At 41.6% G+C, this 21858-nt stretch overlaps 2 protein-coding genes across 2 annotated transcripts; both read left to right on the forward strand.

The window, feature by feature from the left end:
* The first annotated feature begins 2108 nt into the window (after positions 1 to 2108).
* On the forward strand, positions 2109 to 7683 carry LOC118563038 (perforin-1-like). The gene is made up of 3 exons (XM_036136623.1): positions 2109 to 2132; positions 2323 to 2858; positions 6195 to 7683. Exons 2-3 carry the CDS (start codon positions 2323 to 2325, stop codon positions 7378 to 7380), a joined length of 1722 nt encoding a protein of 573 aa, XP_035992516.1. The 5' UTR covers positions 2109 to 2132; the 3' UTR covers positions 7381 to 7683.
* Positions 7684 to 12245: 4562 nt separating this feature from the next.
* Positions 12246 to 17907, forward strand: LOC118563039 (perforin-1-like). The gene is made up of 2 exons (XM_036136624.1): positions 12246 to 12781; positions 16581 to 17907. The coding sequence occupies exons 1-2, from the start codon at positions 12246 to 12248 to the stop codon at positions 17764 to 17766; spliced, it is 1722 nt and encodes a 573-aa protein (XP_035992517.1). The 3' UTR covers positions 17767 to 17907.
* Positions 17908 to 21858: the final 3951 nt, after the last annotated feature.

Consider the following 21858-nt stretch of genomic DNA (forward strand, 5'->3'; position numbering starts at 1 on the left):
AGGCTTCAGCTGATCACCGGTAGGTCACAGGTGACTTTGTTGATACTAATTCTCGACCTGCGCAAGTGCAAGAGTGATCATTCAGTGCTTGAAGCACAGCCTCTGGCGGTCATCCGGGATTCATAGAAACGTAGTTACATATGTAACTATCGTTTTTACTGCAAATTGGAAAAACTATGAAGAGGATCCTAGAGCAGTGATTTCATTCTTTTTGCCCAGGGCTGTTTGAAAATCAACGATAATGTCAGAATGTTATACACAAACTGACATTTGTTGCAAAAAGGTAGAAAGCCAAAAAAAGGTAAATATTGAGAGAGAAACCTGCTAAGAGAACATGGGTTAAAAAAAACAGGTTTTCCCAAGGTATGAGGATCTCAGGCCGCATTTAAACATGAGCATATAATAAGCCAATAGCAAAAACTCCTTTTAATGAAACTAGTTATGGGGTGATCAAATGAGGGATCAGGTCTCAGTATGGTGGAATATTTTTAGAGGGAACTAAAAATTGATTTGACACGAAGTTAGGATTTGAACCCGAATTCAGCCACACACAGAGCCACGTTTTAATAGTCTTTATTGAAAACGCATGAGTAGTGGAAGGAAGAACCAGAAAACTGTACCAGACAGCAGCGGAGGGATGATGAAGATGGCTGGAACTGGAGCTGGCAGGCGGACGTAGGGAGCACCGGCAGAGGTGGGCATCATGATTGGTGACCTCACCAAGGTCACCAATCGCCTGGGTCTCGGGCGGCCAGCGACGGAGGAGGACCCTCGGAGGCCGGCGACAGAGGAGGACCCTCGGAGGTGGGTCCCCCTGGACCCACTCCCGGAACTGGGGAGTGTAGGTGAGAGGCAGGTGCCCCTGGACCCTCTCCTCATAGAGCTTGGAAGTGGTGGAGGCCAGCGGGTTCCCCTGGACCCGGGCCTCTCGGAACTCGTGAGCGATGGAGGCCGATGAAGCAGGAACCTCTGAGACGGCCGGCAAAGCAGGGACATCAGAAGTGGCCGGCGAGGCAGGACCCCCAGTTGCAGGAGGCGTCGGCGAGGCAGGACCCCCTGATGCGGCCGGCTGCGATGAGGCAGCACAGTCCTTGGTGTATGCATGGCATGCCTAGCCTGCATGCCTAGCCTGCATCGCAGGCTAGGCATGCAGCTCCGCGGACAGGGACGGACCAGTTGGGGAACAGATAGTCCCTGTCCCAATAGAAGAAGTCCCATAGCTGGGACTCTTCTATGTGAGGCGCTCTGGCTGGAGGAGGCATGGCCCTCAGCGCAGCGGTGTAAGGTCGTGCTTGAGAAGCCACCTTCTCAAGGGCATCTAGCCGGGCTCACCAGAGCAGCACCGATGATGTCGGGCCGACTCACCAGGGAGAAGGAGGTGACGTCGGCTCTAGCTGGCAGAGACACAGCACTGGTGCCCGGCTGAGCCTCAGTTGGAGCGGCGAAGGTGTTCTTGCGCCGATGAGCCCGGCGTCTGCACTGGGAGGAGCTGGGCACTGATAGAGAAGCAGCTGCCAGCAATGAAGCGGCAGGAGCAGCTGGCGAGGTGGACAAGCAGGTGAGCTGTGGTCTGAGTGGAGGTGATTTGCTGAGTAGCTAGGAAAGCGCTGCTTGATAGCTACACTCCAGCTCCTCAAACAGCCCGGAGAATCCCAGGTGGAATCAGTTTGGCTCAATTGGCAGTGGCAGGTGGCGGTGATCAAGGGTGAAGTGGAGAACTGGGCTGAATGAGGTGGTGGAAGGATCTAGAACTGTCCTTGGTGATGCAGGCAAAACTGAGCCCTGACATTTACTATGTTTGTGATCAGATCAAGTTTATTTGTAAAGCACATTTCAGCAGCAAGACGGTCGAATATTTATTTTGAAGATAAACATCCTAATGCATTCCTCTGTTTAAGTTTTTAAAAAGGATCAAGTAAAATATGTTGTTACCACAGCTTCAGAAGCTCAAGCAGTTGTGCAGTACATTGTGGGTGTTAGAACAGCTGCAAAAAAAAAAAAAAAAAAAAAAAAAAAATCAATAATATCTGTTAGATTCATATCTGTATTTTGAAACTCCCCCTCTGCATCGGTTATGTAACATGATTTAGAAACTAGAAGCCCCTGAACAGAACTTCCCATCAGTGATACAGGTAAGACACCAAGGTTTTTCCTCCTTTCTCTACACCAACTGTTTTCAATTGTAATATTAAAAAAATCCTTGCTGTTGTCATTCAGAGTTGTGCGTAAATTGTGTATTTGAAGTTTCCACTGTTAATTTTGTGTTTTGTTTTTCATCGCATCACAACCCCCCCATCCCACCCCCACCCCTCACCCCAATAGATGGCAAACCTCTGGCAGCACATGGTCCTGTTTTGGATGTGGATTCCTCTGTGTCTGTCATCCACCGTGAGCTTCATTGGTTCACCACAGGAATGTGAAAAGGCTCACTTCGTTCCTGGTTACAACCTGGGTGGAGAAGGCTTTGACATTGTAACCATGGAGAGGAAGGGAGCCTATGTCATCAACACTGAAACGTGGAACCTTGGAAATGGCACTTGCAAACTATGCAGAAACAGCTACATGGCTGGAGAGAACCAGAAGATCCCAGTTGCTGTGGTGGACTGGAGAAACCTCCCAAAGTGCACCATGAAGGTCTCCAGCACACTCTACGATTCTGTGGAATCTCTCGTCAATGACTCCACATCATCTGTGTCCAACGACTGGAAAATTGGTCTCGACATTCCAGTGGACCCTTCAGTCACTGTTGGTGTTGGCCTTGGAGGGTCACACTCCAGGGCCTCCGAATTTGGCATGAAAAAGTCCAAAGAAGATCACTATACCTTTGTCAGCCAATCCGTCAAATGTAATTTCTATAGGTGAGTATGCTGATGGATCACAGGTTAATAAGTTAGACATTTATCTTTTGTATTCATTAATTAATGTTTTAAATTGTCCCAATAATGGCAGGAAAGCAAACACCCAGAGTGTAGTTCACAAGGAGTCAAGCTCCATTTAATATATAGTAAATATTTAGTTGCATGTAAATTTATGTGCTCATTGCTGAAATATAATTGACATAATAACATACAATATTAAGTGTAGGAGAAACAGGAACAGCACCATCAATGCAATAAATAATCAAGTAAAATACAGAATTTAATTGACAACAGCACAAACACAACTATGTGACATTTCAACCCCAAATCAGAGAAACTGATGTAAAAAAAAGATTGTGTGACAAATTAGAGTATACATAAAGTGCATATCAGAACATACTGTACATTAGTGATGGGAATTTTTTTTTTTTTTTTTTTTACTGACTCGAGTCTTCACTCACCAAAATTATTTGCATTTTTGAGTCAGAGTCGATTACCCACTATAGTGCAAGCACAGTACTATGTAATGTCATCCATTGGCTATAAGAATTTTTTCATATGAGATTTTGTTTCCAATATGGCAAAAACCTGCTTTTTGCACTGAAGTGCACAAACAGTAGTAATTCAGTAGTGCAATTTTAACTCCACAATAAACAACAGAACAAGCTAAAAATGTATCATTAAAATGATTGCCTAAATAGTTGCTTTCTACGGTGTCACTCAGACTACAGGAGCAGACTGCTAAGAGCAAGGCATCAGACTTTTAGGAAACGAGCAGGTTCTCCCACCTTCAGAGACTGCAAGCGTGCTGCTGCTGAGCTGAAGCATTAACTCACTGACTTATCTCCTCTCAGCACTTCTGAGTTTTACATTTAGAGTATATTGATTACATTCTGCTGTTTTTAGGGAGCCTAATCTGTCTAAACCCTAATCTCTAACTTTTTTCCCAAACAAAAGTTTTACTTCATATACTGTAAGCAAGTGGCTACTGTTGTCTTTACGAAGCTGACCTTTGCATCTGATTTGTAGCCTCTGATTCAGCATCTGTATATAGGGTTGTTACAAATCCTGAGCTACCAAATTAAAAACATTAAATTAGATGCAAACTAAAGTGTTGTATTTTCCACACGGGAAAGAGTGAACTAAGTTTTAAGCAAATTACTAGGGGGATTGTTTTGGAACAGTATTGTCACTATTAGACTGTTTTTGCTAATAAATTAAATAAATTAAAAAGCTCATGTAACAATTGGTAACTTTTGACTTTGGATTAGCCCTTTAACTACATATATTCTCAGGCCTTGAAGTGCCATACCAGCCAAATTTCATTATTTTAAATAGAAAGAACTAAAAGGAAGGAAGGAACTAAAGGTATTTTTTAGATGGACTATGTATGGTATGATGTCTCACACTCATCTCTCCATGTTGCTCTCCAGTCTCTTGTTATCAGGGTACGTCCCTCTCTGCCCATAAAATGCTACCACCAGGCACAAAATGGTGGAGAACACGCTCAGCATTATAAAGTTATGAGTTACTTACTTCTTCATTTGACTGGTTCCTCCAAAGGGGATGCTGTTTTGCTATGTATTTATCCTTAGCAAACATGCACACGGGTGAGAAGGGCCAGGGGAAATGGCTGCTGGGTTGCAGCTGGAGCAGAGGTAGAGAGAGGCGTGGTCTGATGCACATCTTGTTTTGGTCTACTGCAGGGATCACCAACATGGTACCACATGTGGTGCCCACATGCCTGTTCTAAAACAAAAGCAAAATCCACCAGTGAGCTGCATCTAAAACTTTATTTTATTCTTTTACTCTTCTTGTTTAATCACACTTTTTTTTAGAAATCTTTATTTGTCATTGCAGTTGTACATTCCAATAAAATGTGTCTTCTACATTTAACCATCCCTTAGGGAACAGTGGGCAGCTATCACAGCACCCAGAGAGCAGTCTGGGGCTAAGGGTCTTGCTCAGGGACCCATAGCGGCAGTCTGTGGGGATTGAACCAGATACTTGAAACCTTCTCAGAGTGCAAGCACACTGCTCTAACCACTAGAACCCCACTCAACCCACTTGCATTTATATAGATTTAAAAATTTCAATATCCATAACAAACATGAAAAATTTATTTATTTAACATGAAATTAAGATGAACTCTGACTCTTCTGGTTCAAAGGTCAGAACTGGTACACAACACCAATGAAGTAGTTTTCAATTTCAAAATGTTGGTGTCTACAGACAGTGCTCAAACCCCACCTAGTGGTGAAAAAATTGCTTATTGCTCTAATGTTTATTTTCCTCACGTACTCCTATTTTAAAACAAGTCCCTGAAATCCTCCAGCAAACTATCCACCCATCCGTTTTACAACACGCTTATCCCTAATGGGATCACGGGGGGTGCTGGTGCCTATCTCCAGCTGTCAATGGGCAAGAGGCAGGGTACACCCTGGACAGGTCGCCAGTCTATCACAGGGCAACACAGAGACAGACAGGATAAACAACCATTCACACACACACTCACACCTAAGGAGAATTTAGAGAGGCCAGTTAACTTAACAGTCATGTTTTTGGACTGTGGGAGGGAGCCGGAGTATCAGGAGAGAACCCACTCATGCACAGGGAGAACATGCAAACTGCATGCAGAAAGACCCAGGGTGGACTTGAACCCAGGACTTTCTTGCTGCAAGGCAACAGTGCAACCCAGCGCAAGTTGTTAAATTTTAGGTTCTTTATTAAATATTTTAATTTCTTCAAATTAGCTCCGTCTAATTTGTTATCTGATCTACTTAGTACTATTCTATTTGATCAAATATTTTTGAATGGCTTTACCAGCTTCTTACCACAATTAGTTAAGCATAAGTTTAAACTAATATTGTGTAAATGTTTTTTAAATTACAGAACCATGTCTTTTTTGTCAGCAAGGAACAGAGCAATTTTACATGATTCGTAATAACATCTCCCTCATTTTCATATCGATGGGAGTTTCTTGATATGGTACAGTATATAGATCTGTTCTTGCTACATACTGAGGGTCTGATTTTCTGTTATTTTTGCAGATGAATTGTTTATCAATGATGTAAAAATGTGTGATTAGTGCCCTATTAAACCGTTATACTGAATACAATACATTAAACATTTGAAGATAGATATTAGAAGATTATACGTCATTAGTTTAGAAGTCGACCCCCTCCAACCCTCTTCTGTTATAAATCACATTGTTTTTGAAGGATTTAGAAAATGATTTATACCATGAATTGACCAAGTGATGGTACAGGTACCAATATTATAGTAACTGAGACAGCAGCACATCTAACTTGGTTTCACTCTTTCTGTGCTCCACAGGTACAGACTGACAACAAATCCTCCCTTGAGTGCTGACTTTCTATCAGCTGTGAACACGCTTCCTCCATATTCTCCTGCAAAGGCATCTCCATATCGTGACCTGATTGACACTTATGGTACTCATTACATCACACATGTTTTTCTTGGAGGGGAAATAAAGGCAACAACCTCTTTCCAGACCTGCAAGGCAACCATGAATGGGCTGACAGCAACAGATGTTAGTGATTGTTTGACGGTTGAAGCCTCAGTTAACGTTGCTAACACTGCCAACGTTAAGGCTATGACTAAACACTGTGAAGCAAAGAAGAGTAAAATGGGCTCACATCAAAGTTTCAGCTCAGAATTCAATGAGCGTATCACAGAGGTCATTGGTGGGGATGGGATGGAAGTTGTACTTCTTGAAGGAGGTTCAGACCCTACTGTGTATAACAGGTGGTTAAACTCTCTTAAAATCACACCTGATGTGGTCCAGTATAACTTGAAACCTCTGCACAACATCCTACCAGATAATCACAGTGCAAAAAAGGGTCTGAAACGTGAGGTGGAACAGTACATCTTGAAAAATGCAGTGTTGAAAAAATGTTCTGAATCCTGTCCAATTGGACACAGGTCCAGCAAGAGAGATCCCTGCGCTTGTGTGTGTATTAGTAACCAGAATATCAAGTCAAACTGCTGTCCCGCAGGGAAAGGACTTGCAACATTGAAGGTTTCCAAACTTTATGCAAATAATCTATATGGAGACATGTGGACTGAGACCGATGGTTCAGTGGAAGTTAAGTACGGTGACCAGATAAAGCGCACCAAAATAATCAGTAATAATGACAATCCTAGGTGGCCTGAAAAATTTGATTTTGGACCCGTTGTCATCAATATGCAAAATAGGCTTACATTTTCTGTTTATGACGAGGATACATACTGGAACAGTGATCGCCTTGGTGGGTGTTCCTTTGATCTCCGTAAAGGGCTTGTGAAAGACACCTGCATGTTAAATCATGGTACGTTCTTCTTTACTTACTTGGTGGAGTGTGCACCGAGTCTGGGTGGTAGCCGGTGTGATGAGTACCTTCCCTCTCCCATGAATCCCTCTCTGGCCAAAGTGTTTTACACCAGAAACGGGGTTCTGCTTGGAGATTCAATGAGGAAGTTTTCGAAGCCAGGCGCTCTTTCAGATTTTGGCCGACTGTGAGAGGATATAACGAGCACAGTAATTGCGATCACTTTAGTTTGCATTGTTCTTTTCTTTAACTTTCATATTTTTGAAGAATACTAGTCTTAATGTATGTTTGTGAATATACTAGCTAATAATCCTTTTTCAAAAAATTTATAAATAAATGCATTGTTTGAAATTTTCAGGACTTTTGCCTGTAATGTTTGTGCAAAAAATATTAACAGTTAAATTATTTCTATGGTTTAATGTTAGTTTGTGAAATACTAACTAATAAATCATGCTTTATGCTTCTTTCCTATCTGCAAAACCTCTCAATAAAGCATCCACAAAGACAATGTGTCTCTTTTGTTTTTTTAGCAAATTAAAACTAAAACATTGTAAAAGTAAATATGTATTTTTGACTGAATGAACAGTATACAAGTCTCTTCAAAATCTGTTTTTTATGACCTCCCAAATGCTACATTCAAAAAGTAATTTCTGAACCAAGCAAGCTGATTAAACTTTGCTACATCTGCCCTTGAGAGGCCAATGGCCTGATTAGGTTTGTTTTTTAATCTGTCCTGTTTGCTTCGGATACACATAGAATGACTGAGGGTTTGGTTTCCTTTTTAAGAGGATTCTTTATCGATCAGCTGTTAATTTAACCATAAACAGCTTGAACACCAATGTTGTCCTGCATACCCACGCAATACGGTCCAGTGCTGTAAATCTCTGCCTTTCAGCCACAGTGGTATTACAGTTGTATAAGGGAACCGTGTGTGCTCTGCATGTGACATTTATTAGGACAGGAGGAGTGAATGTTACAAGTCAAAAACTTGCAATCTGCTGGGTTTCCTTAGATACTAAACTTTTAACCAATCTATCTGTATGATTTGATAGAATTGACACTCTGAAGTCCCTTGAGATAACCTATAATGACTCGGCGCTATATAAATAAACTGAAAAAAGTCAAAACTGAATTCTGTTCTGTGGTATCAGTATGAATTGCAACTTTTCAGAGGTGCCAGATAAATGAGCGGAAATACTGCAGAGCTGTAAAAACAGCAGCAGAGAGTGAACTTTTTCCTACTATGAACAAAATACAGATGTGGATAGTAATTTGTGACATTTACTCAATTACAGTTACTAGAGTAACTTTTTGAATACAACTTACAATTTAATTTACCAAAAATGCACAAGATATAAAAAGTTACAGACTGATGTGTGGTTCACAGGACATCATATTATTATATATGAAATAAAATCCTTGGCCACCCCATGGCTATAAATGTATCAAATTATGTGACCTTTATTATGAGAACCTCTGGTTTACATGCAGCAGGGTGTTTAACAGCACAAGAAAAAAAAAACGAATTATGTACTGCCCTGGAACTTTGTGTTATGATTGTTTGTTGGTTAATGTTCTTGATGACTCATGAGCAGACTGCTGGTCTGTATTTCTTATAATTTTCAATAAAAGTTTAGGAAGACAAAAAAGCAGCAGCCTCCATTGAAACCCCAAATGGGTTAAGGTTGGGATTAGGAAAACCAGTAAAAAAATATCATCTACACTTTCTGAAAGAATAATGTGAAAATATTATACATTCTTTTGCTAGAAATCTCAGCAAAATGTATCTAATTGCAGATCCTCTGTTTAAATGTTTTCTTTCTCTCTATAAATACGGCGAATGGGTTGAAGGTAAGTGGAATGCGGCCTGCTTTTGGCAGTCTACATGCAGTAGAACACGTGACACTGAATCCTTAGGCGAAACTAATAAATTAAAGGTTGTCTACATCCCATAAACGAATATTATAACAACGCATACTTTTCGCTAGAGATATCTTCAAAATGTATAGAAATGCAATATTTTTGTTAAATATTGTTTTTTATGAACTTAGATGCCGGTGAACATTGGTGACGTATATGGCTGTGTCGTTGGCAATGGCAATGAGCATAGCAACATATCTGTCTCAAGTCTTTTTGAGAATGCACTGAAAAACCCTCGGCAAAAATAATATTGGAAAGGTTGTCTCCATTCTATGAACGAAGATTATAAATATACCATACATACATTTTGCTATAGATATCATCAAAATGTACTTAACTGCAGATATTTTGCTTAAAAGTTGTTTGTTGTGGACCGGAATCTTGGAGTAATTCGGTAATGGTGACGTAGGTAGGAAATGCCCCTTCCTTCCATCTCTCCGAGACAGAACGCATTCAAATATTTAGCTAAACTAATGAATGAAAGATTGTCTACCTACCCTGACCAAAGATTATGAAAATAAATTTTGAATAATTTAATTCAAAAATACTTTAATAATCCCCAAGGGATATGCTGGTGTAACTCAAAGGGGTATATTCAAAGAGTTGTTGTAGATAGTGATAGCTGCAGGCAGGAAGGATTTCCTGTACTGGTCTGTCATACAGCAGATTGGGAGAAGCCTCTGCAAAATATCACATTGCCCATAATAATCGATGGCAGAGATGGCTTACATCTCCTCCTCTCTCTTTTTCTTGCTCCTGCTACGTATCCTGGGTGCCTCCTTTTCAGCTCTTCTGGCATTTGGGGACGTGGTTGAAGTATTATTTCCTCTTTCAAGACGTTAATCTGAAAGAAAAAAATCCTTCAAGCAGGGCCCTCCGATGTGGCCAGCGAGGCAGGACCCCCTGTTGTGGGAGGCGGTGACGAGGCAGCAGAGTCCTCGGTGCCCGGCGCTCTGGCGTGCACCACACCGATGCAGGCTAGGACCGTGGCATGCGATGCAGCCCCGCAGGCAGGGATAGACCAGTTGGGGAACAGATCGTCCCTGTCCTCATAGAAGAAGTCCCGTAGCTGGGACTCTTCTATGTGTGGTGCTCTGGCTGGAGGAGGCATGCCCCTCACGCAGCGGCGTAGGGTAGTGCTCGGGAGGCCACCTGGGTGTCATGGAGGTGGTGGCTGAGTCGACGTGGCACTGAAGTGCATCTAGCTGGGCTCACCAGAGCAGCGCCAATGACGTCGAGCCGACTCGCCAGGGAGAAGGAGGTGACGTCAGCTCTAGCTGGCGAAGATGCAGCACTGGTGCCCGGCTGAGCCTAAGGTGGAGCGGCGGAGATGTTCTTGCGCCGATGAGCCTGGCGTCTGCGCCGGGAGGAGCCGGGCACTGATAAGGAGGCAGCTGCCAGCAATGAAGTGGTGGGAGCAGCTAGGGAGGCGGACAAGCAGGTGAGCTGTGGTCTGAGTGGAGGTGGTTTCCTGAGGAGCTGAGAAAGCGCTGCTTGATAGTTCCACTCCAGCTCCTCAAACAGCCCAGAGATCCCCAGATGCGTCAGGAGCTCGGCCTGGTCTCTTAAGCTGTCCTGAGCATGGTTAACGGCATTCATCTGCTTCCAAGGCGGGCTGAGCGTGGCGATTGAGTCCAGCAGTTTTTTCAGCTCGAGAAACATGGGCTCCGGGCTCTGTGTGGGCGACGGGTTCATTTAGCCAGAGCGTACTGTCAGGGTTTGTGGATTTGAACCCGAATTCAGCCACACACAGAGCCACGTTTAATAGTCCTTATTGAAAAGGGAAGGATCTATAACTGTCCAGGGTGAAGCAGGGAAAACTGAGCCCTGACAGTTACTAAATGGAAATTTTCGTGGTCAGGTCAAGTTTATTTGTAAAGCATATTTCAGCTAACCTGACTCTAGCCATATGGATTTTGTTCCGCCTAGCTCCACTCACATCCATCTGGGACCTCTCCATAGGAATTGCCTTTTTGAAGGCTGGGCTTTTTCAAAAATCCTTGCATATGATTGGATAAGCCACTTGTCTGTCATCTTTATCGACGTGCTATTTTAACCACTCACACCGAAGCTAACCCATGACGCTGATGAGAACGACGCAGGGAAAAACAAAACTTTTTTTTTTAATGTGTTTGCGGCTCTAGTGGCACGCGTTTTATTGACAGCGAGCTGACAGGAAGAAGGGGGAAGACAGGCGGCAAAGCGTCGCGGGTCGCAGTCGATCTCGGGCCGACCGCGTCGAGGACTAAAGGCCTACTAATATGGTTTACGCTAACCACTCCGCCGCAGGCGTGCCCCGGAAAACAATACTTGCCAAATCCGGTCGGGAAAAGGGCAAAAACATCGTTTCCACAAACAAAAGCCTTCAGAGCCGTTCTTTGATGTTCTTTTAATGAAACAATATTAGGTAGATTGGACAACACAGAAGAAATAGCAGCATCAATGTTAACGCTTGCTTCCTCGATGCGAGCCGCCATTGCTATCAAAATAAAAACAGTCTCACGTCACAGTCTCTTCTCCACTATGTCACATCTATGAAACTCCAGCCCTGCGTCCTGATTGGCTAGACAATAAAATTAGTTGGATAAATCACTCTCTATGGGAGAGGTCCCAGATGGATGTGAGTGGAGCTAGGCGGAGCGAAATCCATATGGCTAGAGTCAGGATATATTTCAGCAGCAAGGCGGTCGAATATTTATTTTGAAGACAAACATCCTAATGCATTCCTCTGTTTGAGTTTTTAAGCCCATTAAAAAGGATCAAGTAAAATATGTTGTTACCACAGCTTCAGAGGCTCAAGCAGTTGTGCAGTACATTGTGGGTGTTAGAACAGCTGCAAACAAACTGATATTAATAACATCTGTTAGATTCATATCTGTATTTTGAAACTCCCCCTCTGTATCAGTTCTGTAACATGAGTTAGAAACTTGAAACCCATGAGCAGAACTTCCCATCAGTGGTAAAGGTAAGGCACCAAGGTTTTTCCTCCTTCTCTACACCAACTGTTTTCAATTGTAATATAAAAAAAATCCTTGCTGTTGTCATTCTGCGTGGTGAGTAAATTGTGTATTTGAAGTTTCCACTGTTAAGTTTGTGTTTTGTTTTTCATTGCATCACAACCCCCCCACCCCAATAGATGGCAAACCTCTGGCAGCACATGGTCCTGTTTTGGATGTGGATTCCTCTGTGTCTGTCATCCACTGTGAGCTTCATTGGTTCACCACAGGAATGTGAAAAGGCTCACTTCGTTCCTGGTTACAACCTGGGTGGAGAAGGCTTTGACATTGTAACCATGGAGAGGAAGGGAGCCTATGTCATCGACACTGAAACGTGGAACCTTGGAAATGGCACTTGCAAACTATGCAGAAACAGCTACATGGCTGGAGAGATGCAGAAGGTCCCAGTTGCTGTGGTGGACTGGAGAAACCTCCCGAAGTGCACCATGAAGGTCTCCAGCACACTCTACGATTCTGTGGAATCTCTCGTCAATGACTCCACATCATCTGTGTCCAACGACTGGAAAATTGGTCTCGACATTCCAGTGGACCCTTCAGTCACTGTTGGTGTTGGCCTTGGAGGGTCACACTCCAGGGCCTCCGAATTTGCCATGAAAAAGTCCAAAGAGGATCACTATACCTTTGTCAGCCAGTCCGTCAAATGTAATTTCTATAGGTGAGTATGCTGATGGATCACAGGTTAATAAGTTAGACATTTATCTTTTGTATTCATTAATGAATGTTTTAAATGGTCTCAATAATGGCAGGAAAGCAAACATCCTGAGTGCAGTTTACAAGGAGTCAAGCTCCATTTAATATATAGTAAATATTTAGTTGCATGTAAATTTATGTGCTCATTGCTGAAAAATATTTGACATAATAACATACAATAATAAGTGTATGAGAAACAGGAACAGCACCATCAATGCAATGAATAATCAAGTAAAATACAGAATTTAATTGACAACAGCACAAACACAACTATGTGACATTTCAACCCCAAATCAGAGAAACTGAAGTAAAAAAAGATTGTGTGACAAATAAGAGTATATATAAAGTGCATATCAGAACATACTGTACATTAGTAGACTGTACATTAGTAGAGTCCTCGCCCTCTACTGCTACCCGTTGCACAGTGCACCTGACCCCTTTAGCCCCTCCGACAGGTGGTGAGCCCATCAGAAGGGGGACCCATGTCGTCTCTTCGGGCTGAGCCCGGCCGGGCTCCATGGGTAAAAGCCCGGCCACCAGACGCTCGCCAACGTGCCCCACCTCCAGGCCTGGCTCCAGAGTGGGGCCCCGGTGACCCGCGTCTGGGCAAGGGAACACAAAATCCAATAATCTTGCTCATCATAAGGGGCTTTTTGGGCTGCTCTTTGTCTGGTCCCTCACCTAGGACCTGTCTGCCTTGGGTGACCCTACTAGAGGCTTAAAGCCCCTGACAGCATAGCTCCTAGGATCATTGGGACACTCAAACCCCTCCACAACGGTAAGGTGGCAGCCCAGGGAGGGACTATGTCTCTCAGCTGGCCTGGTAACGCCTTGGGATTCCTCCTGAGGAGCTGGCCCAAGTGGCCGGGGAGAGGGACGTCTGGGCCTCCCTACTGAAGCTGCTACCCCCGCGACCCGACCCCGGATAAGCGGAAGAAGACGGACGGACTGACTCGAGTCTTCACTCACCAAAATTATTTGCATTTTTGAGTCAGAGTCGATAACCCACTATAGTGCAAGCACAGTACTATGTAATATCATCCATTGGCTATAAGAATTTTTTCATATGAGATTTTGTTTCCAATATGGCCAAAACCTACTTTTTGCACTGAAGTGCGCAAACAGTAGTGATTCAGTTGTGCAATTTTAACTCCACAATAAACAACAGAACAAGCTAAAAATGTATCATTAAAATGGTTGCCTGAATAGTTTCTTTCTACGGTGTCACTCAGACTACAGGAGCAGACTGCTAAGAGCAAGGCATCAGACTTTCAGGAAATGGGCAGGTTCTCCCACCTTCAGAGACTGCAAGCGTGCTGCTGCTGAGCTGAAGCATTAACTCACTGACTCATCTCCTCTCAGCACTCTATAGTTTTACATATAGAGTATATTGATTACATTCTGCTGTTTGTAGGGAGCCTAATCTGTCTAAATCCTAATCTCTAACCTTTTTCCCAGACAAAAGTTTTACTTCATATACTGTAAGCAAGTGGCTACTGTTGTCTTTACGAAGCTGACCTTTGCATCTGATTTGTAGCCTCTGATTCAGCATCTGTATTACAAATCCTGAGCTACCAAATTAAAAACATTAAATTAAATGCAAACTAAAGTGTTGTATTTTCCATGTGGGAAAGAGTGAACTAAGTTTTAAGGAAATTACTAGTTTTGGAAATTACTGTTTTGGAACAGTATTGTCACTATTTGATTTTTTTTGCCAGACATGAAATAAATTAAAAGGCTCATGTAGCAATTGGTATCTTTTGACTTTGGATTAGACCTTTAACTATTTACATTCTCAGGCCTCGAAGTGCCATACCAGCCAAGAAATTATGTTGTTTGTTACTATGAAGTCATGTGACTTTGTAAAGAATAAGTGTGAGTCTCTTCTTTATGCTGACATTTAAAGGAGCAATAAGCCAAATTTCATTATTTTAGATAGAAAGAACTAAAAACTTATTTTGTGAGGAGCTAAAGGTATTTTTTTAGATGGACTATGGTATGACGTCACACACTCATCTCTCTGTGTTGCTCTCCAGTCTCTTGTTATCAGAGTACATCCCTCTCTGCCAGTTTCTACAGCAGAGGGTCACCAACATGGTACCTTTAGGCCCCAAGTAGCCCCAGAGCACCACATGTGGTGCCCACATGCCTGTTCTAAAACAAAAGCACAATCCACCAGTGAGCTGCATCCAAAACTTTATTTTATTATTTTACTCTTCTTTATTTTATTCTTTTACTCTTCACACTTTATTTTTTAGAAATCTTTATTTGTCATTGCAATTCTACGTTCCAATGACATTTTTCTTCTACATTTAACCATCCCTTAGGGAATAGTGGGCAGCTATCACAGAACCTAGGGCTAAGTCTTGGGCTAAAGGACCCACAGTGGCAGTCTACGGGGATGGAACCAGGTACTTGCAACCTTCTTAGAGTGCAAGCACACTACTCTTACCACTAGGCCCCCACTCGCCCCACTTGCATTTATATAGATTTAAAAAATTACAATATCCATAACAAAACATGAAAAAATTTATTTATTTAACATGAAATTAAGACGAACTGTGACTCTTCTGGTTCAAAGGTCAGAACTGGTAGCTTCACACAACACCAATGAAGTAGTTTTCAATTTCAAAATGTTGGCATCTACAGACAGTGCTCAAACCCCACCTAGTGGTGAGAATTGCTTATTGCTCTAATGTTTATTTTCCTCACGTACTCCTATTTTAAAACAAGTCCCTGAAATCCTCCAGCAAACTATCCACCCATCCGTTTTACAACACGCTTATCCCTAATGGGATCACGAGGGGTGCTGGTGCCTATCTCCAGCTGTCAATGGGCGAGAGGCAGGGTACACCCTGGACAGGTCGCCAGTCTAACACAGGGCAACACAGAGACAGACAGGATAAACAACCATTCACACACACACTCACACCTAAGGAGAATTTAGAGAGGCCAATTAACCTAACAGTCATGTTTTTGGACTGTGGGAGGAAGCCGGAGTATCAGGAGAGAACCCACTCATGAACAGGGAAAACATGCAAAATGCATGCAGAAAGACCCAGGGTGGACTCGAACCCAGGACTTTCTTGCTGCAAGGCAACAGTGCAACCCAGCGCAAGTTGTTAAATTTTAGGTTCTTTATTAAATATTTTAATTTCTTCAAATTAGCTCTGTCCAATTAGTTTAGAATTTGGCCTATCTGATCTACTTAGTACTATTCTATTTGATAAAATATTTTTGAATGGCTTTACCAGCTTCTTACCACAATTAGTCAAGCATAAGTTTAAACTAATATTGTGTAAACGTTTTTTAAATTACAGAACCATGTCTTTTTTGTCAGCACGGAACAGAGCTATTTTACATGATTGGTAATAACATCTCCCTCATTTTCATATTGATGGGAGTTTATTGATATGGTACAGTATATAGATCTGTTCTTGCTACATACTGAGGGTCTGATTTTCTGTTATTTTTGCAGATGAATTGTTTATCAATGATGTAAAAATGTGTGATTAGTGCCTTATTAAACCGTTATACTGAATACAATACATTAAACATTAGAAGATAGATATTAGAAGATTATACGTCATTAGTTCAGAAGTCGACCCCCTCCAACCCTCTTCTGTTATAAATCACATTGTTTTTTAAGGATTTAGAAAATGATTTATACAATGCATTGACCAAGTGATGGTACAGGTACCAGTATTATAGTAACTGAGACAGCAGCACATCTTACTTGGTTTCACTCTTTCTGTGCTCCACAGGTACAGACTGACAACAAATCCTCCCTTGAGTGCTGACTTTCTATCAGCTGTGAACACGCTTCCTCCATATTCTCCTGCAAAGGCATCTCCATATCGCGACCTGATTGACACTTATGGTACTCATTACATCACACATGTTTTTCTTGGAGGGGAAATAAAGGCAACAACCTCTTTCCAGACCTGCAAGGCAACCATGAATGGGCTGACAGCAACAGATGTTAGTGATTGTTTGACGGTTGAAGCCTCAGTTAACGTTGCTAACACTGCCAACGTTAATGCCATGACTAAACACTGTGAAGCAAAGAAGAGTAAAATGGGCTCACATCAAAGTTTCAGCTCAGAATTCAATGAGCGTATCACAGAGGTCATTGGTGGGGATGAAATGGAAGTTGTACTTCTTGAAGGAGGTTCAGACCCTACTGTGTATAACAGGTGGTTAAACTCTCTTAAAATCACACCTGATGTGGTCCAGTATAACTTGAAACCTCTGCACAACATCCTACCAGATAATCACCATGCAAAAAAGGGTCTGAAACGTGAGGTGGAACAGTACATCTTGAAAAATGCAGTGCTGAAAAAATGTTCTGAATCCTGTCCAATTGGACACAGGTCCAGCAAGAGAGATCCCTGTGCTTGTGTGTGTATCAGTAACCAGAATATTAAGTCAAACTGCTGTCCTGCAGGGAAAGGCTTCGCAACATTGAAGGTCTCTAAACTTCATGCAAATAATCTATATGGAGACAGGTGGACTGAGACCGATGGTTCAGTGGAAGTTAAGTACGGTGACCAGATAAAGCGCACCAAAATAATCAGTAATAATGACAATCCTAGGTGGCCTGAAACATTTGATTTTGGACCCGTTGTCATTAATATGCAAAATAAGCTTACATTTTCTGTTTATGACGAGGATACACACTGGAACAGTGATCGCCTTGGTGTGTGCTCCTTCGAACTCCGTAAAGGGCTTGTGAAAGACACCTGCATGTTTAATCATGGTACATTCTTCTTTACTTACTTGGTGGAGTGTGCACCGAGTCTGGGTGGTAGCCGGTGTGATGAGTACCTTCCCTCCCCAATGAATCCCTCTCTGGCCAAAGTGTTTTACACCAGAAATGGGGTTCTGCTCGGAGATTCAAAGAGGAAGTTTTCGAAGTCAGACGCTCTTTCAGGTTTTGGCCAACTGTGAGAGGATGTAACGAGCACAGTAATTGCAATCGCTTTAGTTTGCATTGTTCTTTTCTTTAACTATTTTTTTTAAAATGCTAACTGATAATCCTTGTTATGCTTCTTTCCTATCTGTAAAACCTTGCAATAAAGCATCCACAAAGACAATGCAATCTTTCTTTTATTTCAAGTGTTTAAATTAAATATTTTTATCATCAAAAATATAATTTAGAAGATAGCTCACGCTCAGTTTACGTCTTCATAATAGAAGTCCAAGATCAAATATAAATAGTTAAACTTGTTTTAGACAGCCTGCCCCCCCCCCCCCCCAACAATAAATAAATAGAGAAATGTAGAAAAATTTCAAGTTGGAACTTTACTGTTGTTTTATAATAAAAAGAAAATTCCTCAGTGGCCAAGAGGTGCAAAGGCATTGCAAGTACATACATGTGCTGTAAACACAAAATATACTCCAAACTCAAAACTGAGGCTAACACAGACACAAACTGAACACATGCAGTGAAAAATGCAGCAAAACAGAAATGGCACAATGACAGAAATTAGACACACAAAGTGCAAACATGCAGCAAACATAAATAACGCTGGTGTATAAAAACACTAAACAATGCACAATCAAAATTCTGCAAGTAGAAAAAACAACTACAAGTTAACAAAAGCTGCAAACTTGCTCTTCATAATGGAAGTGCTCCAGACCACTAGGGGAAGTAGACCACCAACTAAGTCATATGGGAAACGGGGTTCTGCTCGGAGATTCGATGAAGAAGTTTTCAAAGTCAGGCGCTCTTTCAGGTTTTGGCCAACTGTGAGAGGATGTAACGAGCGCAGTAATTGTAATCGCTTGTAGTTTGCATTGTTCTTTTCTTTAACTTTCATATTTCTGAAGAATACTAGTCTTAATGTTTGTGAATATACTGATAATTCTTTTTCCAAAAAAATAAAAAATAAATGCTTTGTTTGTCATTTTTAGGACTTTTTCCTGTAATGTTTGTGCAAACATTTAAATAATTTCTAAGGTTTAATCTTAGTTTGTGAAATACAAACTAATGAATCCTCCTTTATGCTTCTTTCCGATCTGCAAATACCCGCAATAAAGCATCCACAAAGACAATGTGTCTCTTTTTTTATTTTTGTAAACTAAAACTAAAATATTGTTAATGTAAAAATGTCTTTTTGAATGAAACAACAGTATGCATGTCACTTTCTGCAAAATCTGACCTCCCAAATGCTATTTTCAAAGAGTAATTTCTGAATCAAGCAAGTGGAATAAACTTTGCTACATCTTCCGTCGAAAGGCTAAAGGACTGAATAGGTTTGCTTTTAAAGGGGAAGTCCGGTCAACAAGGAAAAATCAGGGTATCATTAGCTATAACTAAAACTAATACGTTTGTGGTTATTTAATGAACTTATCTTTAATCAATAAGAAAATAAAACCATAAATTGTCGTCTGAATCACTGTGTATGGGGGCTGACATTACTGTCCATATTTGGGCAGTAAGGGGCGTTTGACATCACATCCTGGGGCGTGGAAAAGCGGAAGCGGCGACAACATTTCTCTCCGCTTTCCATGCAAAGTCAATAGGAGCCGTTCTACATAGCTGCGATCATCAATAATTTTTTCGGATTTCCAGAGGACTTCACCACTGACAGTCCCAAGAGCTATTGTTACAGCAACAATGCCCACGTGCATGGCCATCGGATGTTCCAACACAACTGGTAAAAGTGGAAAAACCATTGCTTATTTCAACTTCCCGATTCATGAGCCACCGGGCTCGTTGCTGGATTGCCAACTTGAACAGAGCGGATTTGCCATCTAACTTCTGGCCAGAGAGAAAACACATCATATGCAGTGACCATTTTGAAGAAGAATGTTTTGAACATGACATGAGAGCGAGGATTTTTGGTAAGTTATTTTTTATTTTAGAATTTTTTATTTAGAATTTGCGGGGATGGTCACCGAGCAGAGGGGCGGAAGGATACCACATGTGATGTGGTATCCCTCCGCCCCAGCATGTGCTGGAACGCTCTTATATTTTAATATTTATACAATAATGACCACCTGCCCTATTTACTAGAGGGCAAATATATAACTTAAGTCACTTCAGCGATCTCTCCTCCGCTGTGTGTGTGTGTGTGTGTGCGCTCCGCTGCAGCGCCGGAAAAGCCATGCTGCGGCGCAGCGCGCGCACACACACACACACACACACACACACACACACACACACACACACACACACACAAACACACACACACACACACACGTGTATACATATATACTGTAGGACCCGACTGAGTTTGCACTGGAAATAGGTAGGCTGGATTCCGTCAAAAGTCCGGTTTCTGTCAAGAAACTCTTCTAAAAAAATCCATATCGCTATCAGATGATGATAGTTCCACGGAGCTCCCATCACTGTCACTAAGTACTTCATCACTCTCTGCTTCGTACAGAGCACCAGTCGTCACCATGTTGGAAAATAGTGCGCCGTGATAAAGAGAGCGTTGAAACTTGCTCAACTGCGGGTCCGCCGAGTGACGTCAAAAAGTGGGAGGTGACAGTACTATTCTTGAACAAGATGGATTCCTCCACATAAACATGATTAAATGAAAATTATTCATAATTAAAAAAACTTATAATTTTTTGCACAGTATGTAGTAGTTTTATATTTAAAGTACTTTCAGCAGTTTGAATTCTGATTTTGACCGGACTTCTCCTTTAAAACTGTCCTGTTTGCTTCGGGCACATAGAATGGGTCTGGTTTCCCTTTTAGAGGATCCTCTATTGATCAGCCGTTAATATAACCATAAACAGCTGGAAAACCAATGTTGTCCTGCATTCCCACGTAATACGGTCCAGTGCCATAAATATCCGCCTTGCAGTGGTATTGCAGTTGTATAAGTGAACCGTGTATGCTCTGCATATGACATATATTAGGATTCAGTTTTTCTTCTGTGCTCTTTCAGGAGGAGTGAATGTTATAAGTTAAAGACTTGCAATCTGCTGGGTTTCCTTGCATACTACATTTTTTAACCAATCTTTCTGTATGATTGATAGAATTGACACTCTGAAGTCCCTTGAGATAACCTATAATGACTTGGCACTGTATAAATAAACTGGATAAAATCAAAACTGAATTCTGTTCTGTGGTAACAGTATGAATTGCAACTTTTCAGAGGTGCCAGGTTAATGAGCGGAAATACTGCAGAGTTGTAGAAACAGCAGCAGAGAATGAACTTTTTCCTACTATGAAAAAAATACAGATGTGAGTAGTAATTAGTTACATTTACTCAGTTACAGCCATTACAGTAACTTATTTAATACAGTTTACTTCTAGGAGTAATTTTTTATTACATTTAATAAAAAAACACATTCTTAAACATGTTACTGGAGTTTCTTCAATGAACTGTGCATGGCTGCATGCAGAAAGGATCTACTGTAGCGGTCTGTCTTACAGTGGATCCAGAGAAGCGTCTCACTGAAGACACTCGGTATATGACAATCTGATGAAGAGGATGCTCAGAGTTGTCTATAATGTTCTCCGTATGATGAAAAATACTTCCATGTAAAATCATCTCCAGAGGTTCTAGATAAGTCCCCAGAGCAGAGCCGGCTTTCTTTTTTTATAGAAGCTCAACAAGATTTCTTCAAGACAGTTACTCTGATGCTTCAAGTCAATTGCATCTGATGCTGCCCCAGCACATAATGGCAGAAGAGATAACACACTACACAACAGAAAAGATCAGCAGCATGTTGCTACAGACAATGACCAAAGCTTTTTCAAGGTGTCCAGTCTGTTCTGTCCCTTCTTGTAGACACTATATTTAAATTACCTTTAGACTGCTTTGTGTCAGGGAAAGTGTTGTGGATGATCCAATCAAGAACTGCATGAGCAATAGACTGATGTGTATTTCTCAGGGCAGTATAGTATTATATATAAAATAAAATCCTTGGCCACCCCATAGCTATATATGTATCACATTAGGTGACCTTTATTCCTTTAAAAATTATGCCACTTAAATAATCACTTGCCAGTTGATGCCGCACATTATATTTTGTTTATCAGAACCTCTGGTTTACATGCAGCACGGTGTTGAACAG

The sequence above is a fragment of the Fundulus heteroclitus genome, chromosome 5 (genome assembly GCF_011125445.2).
Source record: "Fundulus heteroclitus isolate FHET01 chromosome 5, MU-UCD_Fhet_4.1, whole genome shotgun sequence".
NCBI classification, from domain to species: Eukaryota; Metazoa; Chordata; class Actinopteri; order Cyprinodontiformes; family Fundulidae; genus Fundulus; species Fundulus heteroclitus.

Coding starts and splice junctions, on each gene's coding strand:
- LOC118563038 (XM_036136623.1), top strand. CDS start 2,323: ATGGCAAACCTCTGGCAGCACATGGTCCTGTTTTGGATGTGGATTCCT. Junction 2,859..6,194: donor GTCAAATGTAATTTCTATAG/GTGAGTATGCTG, acceptor TGTGCTCCACAG/GTACAGACTGACAACAAATC.
- LOC118563039 (XM_036136624.1), top strand. CDS start 12,246: ATGGCAAACCTCTGGCAGCACATGGTCCTGTTTTGGATGTGGATTCCT. Junction 12,782..16,580: donor GTCAAATGTAATTTCTATAG/GTGAGTATGCTG, acceptor TGTGCTCCACAG/GTACAGACTGACAACAAATC.